Source organism: Trichechus manatus, unplaced genomic scaffold (genome assembly GCF_000243295.1).
Source record: "Trichechus manatus latirostris isolate Lorelei unplaced genomic scaffold, TriManLat1.0 scaffold00062, whole genome shotgun sequence".
NCBI lineage: Eukaryota > Metazoa > Chordata > Mammalia > Sirenia > Trichechidae > Trichechus > Trichechus manatus.
In genome coordinates this window covers 2,033,247-2,046,229 of record NW_004443998.1, presented here as the reverse complement: position 1 = coordinate 2,046,229, position 12,983 = coordinate 2,033,247, and the positions used below count along the sequence as shown (strand labels likewise).

The window sequence follows — 12,983 nt, the reverse complement described above, 5'->3', positions numbered from 1 at the left end:
TTGTCTTCGCTTTTACCTCATGGCTGATTATGTGCTGGGCATTAATGTAGAGCAGATAAATGATAACTAGTTTTAATTCATATTTTTCCCAATCTTAAAATTGGTACAGGATTTATAAATGACAAATTGGCATGTATACTTTAAGAAACCGAATTTAAAACAGTTTACTATATATTCTTGATATGTTTTATTCTGCTTCCAAAAATGACAGGGTTATACTTAACACATACATTTGTATACATTGAGATTAAAATTTTGAGTATGTAGCAATTTAAGACATTTTTTATGCTGTTGTTTTCAGACAACACGGAGCTTAGCTATTACAGGAGGCTGAAAATGTATATCTCCCATGAACCTTTCAAATTTTAATTTAAATATCACTCTCTTACAAGCAGAGAAATTATTCCCACATTGAAGGTAGAAGCTCCGTTGATTTCCTACTGTAAGTCGGGCAAGTGGCTTTCTCCTGTCTGCCCCACCACTCGGCTGACCCTGACAGGATTTTCAAAGAAGCACAAAGAAAATAAAGTTCTACTTCTATCTGATCTTTCCCTTTCTCTTTTTATAATTTACCCACTGTTGTTCTGTTACACATACTGGCCCACTGGCCAGCTTCTGTGGTAACAGTTTTATTTGTGTTAGGAGTTGTTTGTACGTCCAGGTTTAAAGCTACAAACTCTGCAAGCTTTAGACATCAAGTACTGTTTACGAGCTCACCTCTGATGTTCAGTCCTGACGATGTGCTTTGCAAATCCAAAGGAGAGACTGTTAGAGAAAAATCCAAAGGGTCAAACAGTCGATACGTACGAGACGTGATCCTGAAGTCAGAAATGTTGTCTTTTGGTTGGGAGTTAGAGATTGTGAAGTAATCCTAGGGAGACTAGTTAAACCTGCACAAACAAATGTTACCATATTGACAAAGAACTTAAAGTTGGATCCTGTGAAATGGTATCCATTGTGATTTTTCTTCGCTGTGTTAGCACAGTTATACATGTAACTAATAAAAATATTGCCCACTGGTATAGGATGTGTTAATGTTAGTATTACCTGGGCAAAGAATCTTCTCTCATTTCATATGCCCGATTAGTACGTTGCACAATTTAAATCCAGAGGAGCTTTTATCCTAAAGCATATGGAACTGTTTGCTCTCCCAGGAGCCTCTGACAGTGCTGCTTTTATGGAGGAAATGTGTACTTCCAGAGTTGGGGGTTGGCTCTGGCAGCTGCAACTTTTAGGCATTCTGTATGTGATTTCTTACGAGGGAAGACTGTTTACAGCTGTCAGGGACACATCTTCAGAAGCTCTGTCTTTCTCGTAAATAAACTGGGCTTTGCACAAGATTGTAACGTTATATTTTGATATTGGCCAAAGTTGAGACAAAGAGTTTTGAGAAAATGTTCATTTTTATTGAGTTTAGGAAACCAAATTACTTTTGTACTCTTGTATTTATCTCCTTAACAACATTTAACCTTTCCAGCTTAGAGCTGCTAGGATGTAAAAAATTACTTTTATGCAGATAATTCTATCTTGTTGACAAACTGCTTATCACAGTTGTTTTTTAGAAAGTAAATCCAGCTATTATCCAGAAAGTCTAAAATCCCAAAATTTTTACACAAAACGAAAAAAAAAGTCCAAACCCGTTGCCATCGAGTCGATTCCTACTCATAGCGACCTATAGGACGGCCCCATAGGGTTCCCAAGGAGTGACTGGTGGATTCAACCTGCCGACCTTTTGGTCAGCAGCCGAACTCCTAAGCATTGCACCAATTTTTACACAGTAGGTCCTAATTAAACTATGTATTTTCATCAGCTTAAAAACCCTGGTGGGGTGGTTGTTAAGAGCTATGGCTGCTAACCAAAAGGTTAGCCGTTCAAATCCACCAGGTGCTCCTTGGAAACCCTATGCAGCGGTTCTGCTCTGTCCTATCGGGTCGGTATGAGTCGGAATCAACTCGACGGCGATGGGTTTGGTTTTTGAGACTAGAATTTAAACAGCATTTTTTCTGCCCAACTAGCATGTGAAAAAAATGTAAAATATAAAATGACGTACGCGTGTGGCTATTCACTGAAGCACTAATTGTAATAGCAAAAGACAGGAAACAACTCAGATGACCGTCCGTAGGGCATCTGTGGGGAAAAGGAACAAGAAAAACTGTCTGAAAGCCGTAAGACAGATGCCCGTTGCTGCTGTGAGACGGGCTGAGGGGGTCTCCGCGGCCTGGAGTGAGAGCGAGGAGGAGACAGCGGGAAAGTCGCGGGCGTGGGAGCGTGTGCTGTGCTGATTTTGTATAAGAACAAGGACGATATGTATGCTTATATGTTCAGAAATAAACAGTGGAAAGATAATCCAAAACCCAATAAAAGGATTACCTATGGATTGGGGGAGGAAGGAGGGAAAGAGTTAGCAATGAAAAGTCAGACCTCTCTGAATGACGTTTTAAGTTTTTACTTTAAAACCAAAAAAAAAAAAAAAAACCAAACTCATTGCCATTGAGTTGATTCTGACTCATGGTGACCTCATGTTTTACATATTAGAACTGCTCCAAAAGGTTTTCTTGGCTGTAATCTTTATGAAGCAGTTCACCAGGCCTTTCTTCTGCAGAGATTTAAAAGAGATTTATCAACCAAGTGCCATGTGTGGACCTTGTTTCGATCCTGATTCAAAAAACCAATTGTAGAAAAAGACATTTTTTTAGACAATCAATGAAAATTAAATATGGACTGAATAAAATGATATTAAGGAATGATTGATAATCTTGTTCAGTGTGAAAATGATATTGTAGTTTTGGTTGTTTTTTTTTTTTTTCTTAAGTCCTTATCCGAGATGCATATTAAAACATTTAGGAGTGAGATAGTATGATGTCTGGGATTTACTTTTAAATAGTTCAGGTCCACTCAAACAAAAAAAAACAGTGGAAGCAGGGGAGGGATGGATTAAATAAGAATAATAGAAATTAATGATTACAGAAGCTGGATGTTGGGTATAGGTGGGTTCCTTGTGCTCTTATTCTTGTTATATGTATTTCCATAATAAAAACTTAAAAATAAAAGTTTAAAGAAAAAACCTTCCTGCCAGATGAGCTATGATCGTTACAGCAGTGCCTTCTCAGCCAGGTTTTAGGTTTTAGAGGAGAGTCTTAGTTTGTCGGAATGTCGTGTTTATGGATTTCGGAGAGAGAGTTTCTTTGTTGTAGCTTAACTATAATGCCTTTTCTTTTCGTCCGGTTAAATGTTATAAGTAGTAAAATTTCTTCCTAGAAAGAAAGAACTTTGCTTAGATTCAGTGTTGTTAACAGGCTCACCCCAAAATATACTGACATTTACCCTCTTTTTTAGACCAAGCCACCCTGGTAGAGCAAGTAAAAAGAGTAAAAGAGATTGAAGCTATTGAAAGTAATTCTTTTGTTCAGCAGACATTCAGATCAAGTAAAGAAGTCAGAAAGGTAAGTTTTCATCCAGGCATCATGAATAAGCCTTTGGATTCCAACTGAAGAGATGTTTTTTAATGGATTTTACTTAAATGCAAGTGCTTCTTCTAATAGATGAAGGAGGGTGAGAGAGTTCAGGCATGCTAGAGAATGAATCGATGAGAATCCATTCAAGTTTAACTTGTACAAAAATATTCTAGAAAAATAAATGTATCTGATAACATTTTTATTTTAAAATTCACTGGAAAGACCAAGTAAGATATCGACCTGACAGTAAGTAGTACATAATTCACGAGCGTATGCAGTTTCCTTTTCAAATGTACACAGCTACTTTTTGAACGGACATGGTTAGAAAAAAGTTAGAAAAGGACTTTAAAAAGAAAACTATCACTCAAATAATTGCATATATCTACTGGTCACAGCCTTGAAAACCCAATGGAGCAGTTCTGCTCTGCACGCTTGGGGTTGCCATGAGTTGGACAACAGTCTGTGATTTGCCCTCTTTGCCCAGATGGGTATCACTTACTCAACTTAGTAAAAGGAGCTTCGGTGACATTTTGTTTCTGTTGAATACTTCATGTATTCTTTCAACTCATTAACAGGACTGCTTTTAGGAATTTGTTTATGTTCCTTTAGTAGGAAAAGGCGTTCTACTGTGAGACATGTGTATTCTTTTAATAACATACGTATAATGAAGACATAGTTACCACTTATTCAAAAATATTCTACATCTGTTATTGTAGAGTGGCTGCATAATATCCTGCTGATAATGAATCGTAGTTCATTTATTTGTTGTCTTTGATTGGATATTTAAGTAGTTGTAAGTTTGGAGCTATTACTTATGTCTTTGTAAATATCCATTATTATCAGCTTGAGATAAATTCTTCAAGGTACAGTTGTTGGTTAAAGGTCAGCGTTGTTTATTTTAGTACGTGTTGCCAAAGTCGTCCTCCAAAAACATCGTACCAATTCAGATTCCACCCCAAAGCGCAAGGGGATGTCTGCCTCTCACACCCTGGTCAGCACCAAGTCCTCTCAGACTTTTTTATGTTGACTGACCTGATGGGTGAAAATTGATCTGTCATTTCCGTTAGCATTTCTTTTATTACGACTGAGAGGAGTATCTTTTCAATTGCCGTATACTTCTAAAAATAACACCTTGAGGAGACATGAATTGAGTGTGTGCAGCGTGCCAGGGACAGCACTAGAGAGCCTGGATAGTCCAGGGTCCCTGCCTCATCATTTTCTTGGTTTCATTTGAACTTTTTGTAATTTGCCACTACAACTCCTAAAAACTGGAGCATGAAATGGGCATAAATATAGTTGCCCATTATCTTTAATTCTTACTCTTATATATTATACGGCCTTCCATATGACCTAACAGAATTGTTATTTATTTCAATATTTGCTTTCCTGGTTAGTACATATTATCTGAAGTTCTCCCTGACGTCCCAGTTCTCTTAGATTCTCTTAACGATAAACCAGCATTTTCCTTCTGTGGAAATACTTATTTCTCTATAGTTAATATCCTGGGGTTTTTTCTAAACAATTTTTTCCTGCTTGGTATTAAGTACTAATATTTCTCTTTAAACTTATTTTTAATTCAGTGCCTCTCTTCCAAGCTATTAGTAGCTCTTCCAGTAATTAGTGAGCAAGTAAATTAATAGAAATTTTGCTTGATGTAGTAGGAAGAGCATGGACTTTGGACTCAAAAGCTACCTGGATTTCAATCTTAACCCCCACCATTTCTACCATTGTTTATGATTTTGAGTAAGCTCTCTCAACCTCTTTGGGCCTCAGTTTCCAAATCTGTAAAAGAGAGTTAATAATACCTGCCTTTTTAGTTGTCGGAGATTAAATACAATGACTGTCTAATAGCTGGCATGGATCCTGACCCAGTAAATGTTTATTTTTAAATAAGATACTCTAGCATCTAAATTGGAGTCTTTGGGTGGTGCAAATGGTTAAGCATTCAACTACCAGCCAAAAGGTTCAAACCCACCCTGAGGCACCTCAAAAGAAAGGACTGGTCATCTGCTTCTCAAAGGTCACAGCCTTGAAAACCCAATGGAGCAGTTCTGCTCTGCACACGAGGGGTTGCCATGAGTCCATATCAATTCGACAGCAACTAACAACAACAAAGAATCTAAATTGTTTGATATCTCTGTGTAAATTCTGTAAACTAAGCATAGTTCTGAAAACTTCTGCTACTCTTGGTGTTCATTCTGTCTTAAGTGTAAACACCTTACCCCATTCATACTTCCCTGATGCCCCCTTGTTTTCCTAAGTCTCCGTGCTCACCAGTAAGACAGATATCTTACTGAGAAACACAGAAACTCTTTGCATAGCTGGCTCACCAGAGAAGTCTTTTGAAATGTATTCATGTAATAATATTTGTATGTTTGAATTCGAGAATTAGTAATGTTTTTGCCACAGTTTATCCCCTAGAAAAGTTTTGAAAGATTATTTCTCTGTAGGCTGTAAGGTAATCGTAAGATAACTGACTAAATGCACAGAAAAACTCTTCTTGCCAAATTTATAACAAAACTCTATATAGTTAAGTGACTTCCTGTGGGATCATGTAGCCCTGGTGGTGCAGTGGTTAAGAGCTCGGCTTCTAACCAAAAGATCAGCAGTTTGAATCCACCGGCCACTCCTTGGAAACCTTACGGGGCAGCTCTGCTCTGTCCTATACAGTCACTATGAGTCAGAATTGACTCGATGGCAGTGGGTTTTGGTTTTGGGTATGGGATTATACGGAGGAATTTTACCTACACCTCTGATCAGAGGGATCACCGTTATTAACTGTTTTAATAATTCGTTTCTGTTTGCTCTTTTCAAATTTGACGTAGATTTATAGCGTCACGTTGAAATTCGCTCTCACCTTCAGTCTAGCTTTCCTTGTACTTCTAACTCATATGCCTCTACTAGGGATTGCGGGGACAGGGTGGAGTGCGGACCTCTGTAAGCGCCTTCACAAACTTAGATGAGGAGAACTCATCTTCTGTTGCAGCTATCTTTTCAAAGAGATTTCCCTCAACAACATTTCACAGAGAGAGTAAAGTCAATTCTGGAAAGCCCAGAACTGGCTAACCCTCTCTTCTGGTTGGATACGTATGACAGAGCAGCAAAAACAACTTAGAAATATTACTAATCCAGCACTGTGAATTGAAGCTACTTAGAAATGTATTTAGTTAAAATATTTTATACACATTTCTATTTCTTTACTCTCAAATGAAAACCAAATTACAGTAAATCTGGGGCTTGGCCGTTGGGAGGCAGTGGTCAAAACATCATGAGATGTCGGGTCAAATCTGGAGCCAAGTTCTGATTCCGCCATTTATTGGCTGTGTGTCCTTCTTCATGGCCTTGGCAGACCAGGGCCTCCTGTCTTGCAAGGGGGTTAATGCCCACGACAGTCTTTTGTCAGAATGGCCAAGACACCTTACGCAAAACTGAGCAGAGTGACTGGCACATGGCACGTACTCAAGAAATGGAAGTTGTCTCTACTGCCGCCCACACTGCCAGCCACTGTTAGGACTTCTAGTGAATAACGGGGGCCATGTGTGTCTGTGGCTTCGTTAGGAGGAATTGTGGATGCAAGGACTCTCGTTTTGGTTGGGTCAGAGATTGTTTTATTTAATTTTTTATAGTCTGTAGACCCTAAAATTCTCCTCATTGGAGGTTTGGTGACCTATTGTGTTTCTGAGCAAATAGTTAAAAGTACTTCACAGAGCTTTACACGGTGACTTACGGGCTTCATGTACTAATACCAGCTTTGGACCAATTTATCAGTTTAGCCCTCTGGAAACATTAGAGCACTCAGCACATGGGGTAAACAAGGTTGTATCCTACTCCCACTCTAAATGTTTAGACAACTTGAAATAATTAAAATAATAATGACTGCCCTTAATACTAGATATTTAACATATATAATTTCTTATCTACTATCCCAGTAACTCCTCTTTATAGATAAAGAAACTGAGGCTCCACAGATTTTATAACACCCATGGCAAAACTGCTAATAATAACAATGTCCACATCCAAACCCAGTTTATCTAACTCCAGAGCCCATGTTTTTCCTGTTAATCAAATACCTCTCATGGTTGAAACTCGATGCATATTCTCTGCTGAAGTTTAGCGAAAGCATGCATCAGAAGGTAGGAAGTGACCCCAACAAGGGGGCGTACCAAAATACCTCAGAAGATGGTACTTACCATGGTGAATGTCCAGATCTTAGCCGTCCAGAACTGGACCTCGTCAGTTACTACACTTCAGGATGAGCCGACTAACAGTGAATACGTTCACACTTGACCGTAATATGGGACAGAGTATTAATTTAGAAAGTGATGCTCACTTCTAGTTTCTAAATATCTGTCTGCATTATAACATGGGGACTCAGGATGCCCAATAAACTGAATTATTTATCAAGAGATTACCTAGGAAACAGGGGTAAATTATCTGGAGGACATTTCATCCAGATCCTGGGGAGACCTGATGGGTTATCCCTGATCCATAACGAAGGTTAACTCTCTTTAGGACCAAATTACCCACGACCCCAGTTTCAACATCCTTCTCTCCTGGACAGTGTTGCACATTTTGGTATAAGGCTTGTATTGCTGAGAAAGACTTCTATGCTAGCCACCCCTTCAGCTGATGTAGTCTCTCTTTGGCTGTGTTAATCCCACTAATTAAGCTGGGGAGCTGTTGCCAGACAAGTGGCTATTACCAATGACATGCAGACATTGTGTCTCCTGCAACATATTGATTCAACTAGTTTAACTCTCCATAATCATATTTCTCCTGACGGAGGAAATAGAGAATCTGATAGCTCCTGGTATACCATCAGCCCCAGGAACCAAATGCAGCTTGTTTTCAAACTGCCGTCCCAGATCAGCTTAGTATCAGTTATTCAACTCTGAAGTTACTGTATCTGGCAGATATCCACCTGTGTTCAGAAGGAGAGTAAATAACCCTGTCTAGCATGATCGTTTGTTCTTTTACTTGGAGAACATTCTGAAACTAACTTTTCTAGACTGAACCGCCAGGTGGCAGTGCTACTCGGGGCCAGCGGTTTGACAGTGGCCATGTTGGTTTTGTTTTATAGTCAAGCTAAAATTTTTCTTACAGTTTTCCTCACTTAAATAAAGTTTTTAGTTGCCTCTTAAATAACTTCCATGCTATGTGATCCTGACGTCTGAGAGCTTCCTCTTATCTTTAGATTCCAAAAACCAAACAAACCCATCACCATCGAACTGATTTTGGCTCACGGTGATCACATGTGTTACACAATACAACTGCTCCTTAGGGTTTTATTGGCTGTAGTCTTTCCAGAAGCAGATAGCCAGGCCTTTCGTACACAGTACCACTGGGTAGGTTCGAGCTGCCAACTTTTAGGTTAGTAGTCAAATGCAAACTGTTTGCACCTCCCAGGGACCTCACGTTTACATCTCACATACTTCGGACACGTTATCAGGAGGGACCAGTCCTTGGAGAAGGACGTCATGCTTGGTAAAGTAGAGGGTCAGTGAAAAAGAAGAAGACACTCAATGAAGTAGATTGACACAGTGGCTGCAACAACGGGCTCAGACATAGCAACAATTGTGAGGATGGTGCAGGACTGGGCAGCATTTCGTTCTGTTGGACACGGGGCGGCTGAGTCAGAACTGACCTGACAGCACCTGACAACAACAACTCCAAAAACAAAATGTAATGTCCTGTGAACATTGAAACATTAGAACAGGATGAGAGTCCTAGATTTTAATCACAGGACACCATTTCTGCCCCCTGAGCATGTGGGATCCACATCTTTGGCAACCTGAAATAACAGCAGTGCACGCTTTTTCAAGGCAGTTCCACATGGACAGCCAGTCTCCTAGCTGAGTCCTGTCAGAGCCTGGCTGAGATACGCAGAACAACATCCTCCTTCATTCTCTGCTATCAAGTCGTTTCTGACTCGTAGCGACCCTATAGGACAGAGTAGATCTGCCCCATAGGGTTTCCAAGAAGCAGCTGGTGGATTCGAACTGCCAGCCTTTTGGTTAGCAGCTGTAGCTCGCTGTAGCTCTTAACCACTGCACCACCAGGGCTCCAAAAGCCATACTGTGAGCCTCGCTGGATTAGCGTGGTGAGCACTCAGGAAGTGTGGCAGGAACTGAACGTCGGAACTTCATAAGATGGCAGAGAAATCCTGGTTTTATTTTTTGCCAAAGATATACATTTGTTTCAACTTTTATATTTTTTAAATGTCTTAAGTAACCTTAAAAGATAACCTTTGATTCTACCAGTTGATGAATGGATAATTAAAATGTGGAATATCCATACAGTGGAATATTATTCAGCCATAAAAAGGCGAGTACTGATACATGCTTCAACATCAGTGAACCTTGGAGAAAAAACATTATGCTCAGTGAGAGAAGCAACTCACAAAAGGCCACGTATTGTATAATCCGTTTATATGAAATGTCTAGAATAGGCAGATCCACAGTGACAGAAGGTAGATTAGTGGTTGGCTAGGGATGGGAAAGTGGGGGAAAATGGGGAGTGACTGCTACCGGGATTGGAGGGGAAGGTGAGGATGTTCTGAAATTGATTGTGGTGATGGTTGCACAACTCTGTGACTGTACTGAAAACCGTTGAGTTGTGTGCTTTAAATGGACGGATTATGTGCTGTGTGAACTATATCTCAATAAAGCTGTTATTATCAAAAAAAGATAACCTTTGAATTTGCTTTTTATGCCTAAAGAGGGCAACTAAATGCTGGAGATTTGTTGCAAGCTTTTCTTTGAGTAATAGAATTTAGATACATGAAACAAATATTTCAATAATATAGACTCATAAGCATCTATTTCTTAAGAAAAAATATGCTAATTGTAAGAGATAATAAACATTTCCCAACTTTTTTTGTAGATTGTTTGTTTAGGAATAATTGTTTATCATTCAGAAACCCAGAACGTTATTGAGATAAGTATCATCTCAAAGAAAACTAAACTGAGCAATTATTATTCAAAATCAGAAATGTTTCTGGTGTAAAATTCTAATTGCATATTGTGTTCCAATTAATAATATCTTCCAGTCCGTGGAACCCAGTGAAGTGAAGCTTGCAGCTGCGGCATCAGGACCAGCATCGGGAGCCGCTGACCCGCCCAGTGTTGAAAAAGAAGCAGACCCTAGCTGCATCCCTACTGCCATCAAGTACCAAGATGACAATTCTCTGGCCCATCCGAATGTAAGATCCTTAAAGCTTCAGCGTGTCACTGGAACTCTGGTTGACTGAAATTAATTTGAACTGTTGTCCTTTGGAGCTGGCACAAGAATGCTGGAGGAAGTAGATTCGTGTGTTCCTATTTGCTGAAATTAGAGAGCTGACCCTCAGCCCTTAGGGTTGTCACATGTATTTGAATCCCATATACCCCAACTCGTTTTGTTTGACTTATAGAAGTATTCTTTCTATGGTTAAGAGAAATAGGCAAAGACAAGAGTTTTTTAAGTCAGGCTCTGAAAGGTCCAATTCTGACCTAGCTCTAGTTTGTTCATTGCCCATGAGCATGTCACCAGCATCCTGTTTTGCTGTGTCATCTGTGAAATGGTGTGATTCTGCTGTGTCTCTAGGAATAGTTGTAGGAAACGCGCTTGACAAATCTAAGGTGCGGAATTGTTAGCGGGTGGTGTTGATGTTACTCCTTTTACTCTAAGGGCTTTTGAACATTATTAATTCCAAATAGATGGACTTCAGTTAAGAAGTCAGCAAGAGTTAAGCAGTGTCCAAACGTTGTCCTGAAGTATGTATTCTACAAAGATTATTTGTATTATATGAGGTTGAATCTAAGTTATTGGCAGACAATAACATTTTTTTTCTGTTTCTTTTTATTGTTTCAGTTATTTATTGAGAAAGCAGAGGCTGAGGAAAAATGGTTCAAGAGATTAATCGCTCTCCGACAAGAAAGGCTAATGGGCAGTCCTGTGGCCTAAGAATATACGTATTTTTGAAATGATGGTAATGTTAGAAATTCAGGTTTTTAAATCCCAGTGTTAACCTTTTGTGCTCAAAAAGAGTTTAGCTTATTATATAAAAGGGCAGTCTTGTTTCATTCTTTTCCCATTTAGGTAGGCTTTGAACTCAAGCAAACATTGTGGGTACTAAAACTAGTGTAAAATTAAGATGCATGAAAATGTTATACTGTTAATAAAGCTAATCATAAAATATCCGTGTTGATATGAAAGATACACAGTAGTGTTTCTGAGTAGAATTTGAAAAATGTTGGGTTTTCGTTTAAAGAATTTTGATTAATCATGCATATATGAGAATCAAACAACATCCTATAAATAGGAGATTTCATTTACTTTGTATTATAAAACCATTTTTAAACCTTTATTTCACCTTATTACAAATTTTAAACATAATAAAAAAACACTAAATAATCTAAGAATGAGCATGTTAAACTTAAAAGGATAATACATTTATTTTAAAAATTTCTCGAAATTTAAATAAATTGGTGATTTTGCTTAGAGATCAGCTTCTACTAGGCTACTTCTTTGAAACGTGTTAGAAGATCTCAGCTCATCCTTTCAGAAATCACACGTTTATGCTACATCTCACCAGATGGCCAAATACACAAGATGGGGAAAATCATTTCTGCAAAAGCTGATAAGAACTCTCCCTTCAATCTTACTTAACCAGCTGCTGTTCCCTGCAGAGGAAGCCAGCTAATTGTAGTCTTGATAGGGCTCTCTCTTGTTGTAGAAAACCTTTCTCTACAAGCTGAACAGAAGTCAACCCTGCATTCCATACAGAACTTGCCAGAGATAAGGACTATTAGGTCTTGCTTTCCAAAACTAGTTTTCAACAGTTGACATGAGTACTTCCCTTTCTATGCTGTAGAGTTGTCCAAGCCCACTCTAATGTACTGTCCATGAAGACTGCACTCCAGAACACAAGACAAGCATGAAGAGCCCTTGGGGTAGGATTACTAACATATAGGACATTTTAATGTCATCTTTTTTATATCTCTGGAACTACTAAAATCCTAATCTCTGTTGAAAACGAAAAATATAAAGAGCTTACACTCAAATGCAAAAGGCATGGAGAATAGACTAATGATGAAATACTTGTTTTCATACAAACATGTTTTTCCATTTTAAGTAGATACTAGTGTTCTTTTTCCCTTAACCCATTGCTCGTCGAGTCGATTCCGACTCATAGCGACCGTATAGGACAGGGTAGAACTGCCCCGTATGGTTTCCAGGAAGTGGCTGGTGGATTGGAACTGCCTACCTTTTGGCTTTTAACCACTGCACCACCAGGGCTTTTTTTTTCTTTTTTTTTCCTTAGCTGAAAATAAAATAAAAGTCCCAGTATTAACTCAAGTTTGTGTGGTTTTTAATATAAACCCATTGCCGTCAAGTCGATTCCGACGCATAGTGGTTTTTAATATGGATATTGAATTTTTTTCATTGTACTTTAGGTGAACGTTTACGGACCAAATAGTTTCTCATTAAACAGTCAGTACACGTATTGTTTTATGACATTGGTTAACAACCCCACGACATGTCAAC

At 38.8% G+C, this 12,983-nt stretch overlaps 1 protein-coding gene across 2 annotated transcripts in view; it reads left to right on the top strand.

Moving 5' to 3' along the window:
* Positions 1 to 12,649, top strand: part of RSRC1 (arginine and serine rich coiled-coil 1) — a 392,724-nt gene extending 380,075 nt beyond the window's left edge. For both annotated transcript variants that reach the window (XM_023733866.1, XM_023733867.1), the window contains exons 8-10: positions 3,337 to 3,443; positions 10,504 to 10,656; positions 11,307 to 12,649. In XM_023733866.1, the coding sequence (XP_023589634.1) occupies positions 3,337 to 3,443; positions 10,504 to 10,656; positions 11,307 to 11,399 (353 nt within the window). In that variant the 3' untranslated portion in view covers positions 11,400 to 12,649. The remainder of the gene's footprint in view (positions 1 to 3,336; positions 3,444 to 10,503; positions 10,657 to 11,306) is intronic.
* Positions 12,650 to 12,983: the final 334 nt, after the last annotated feature.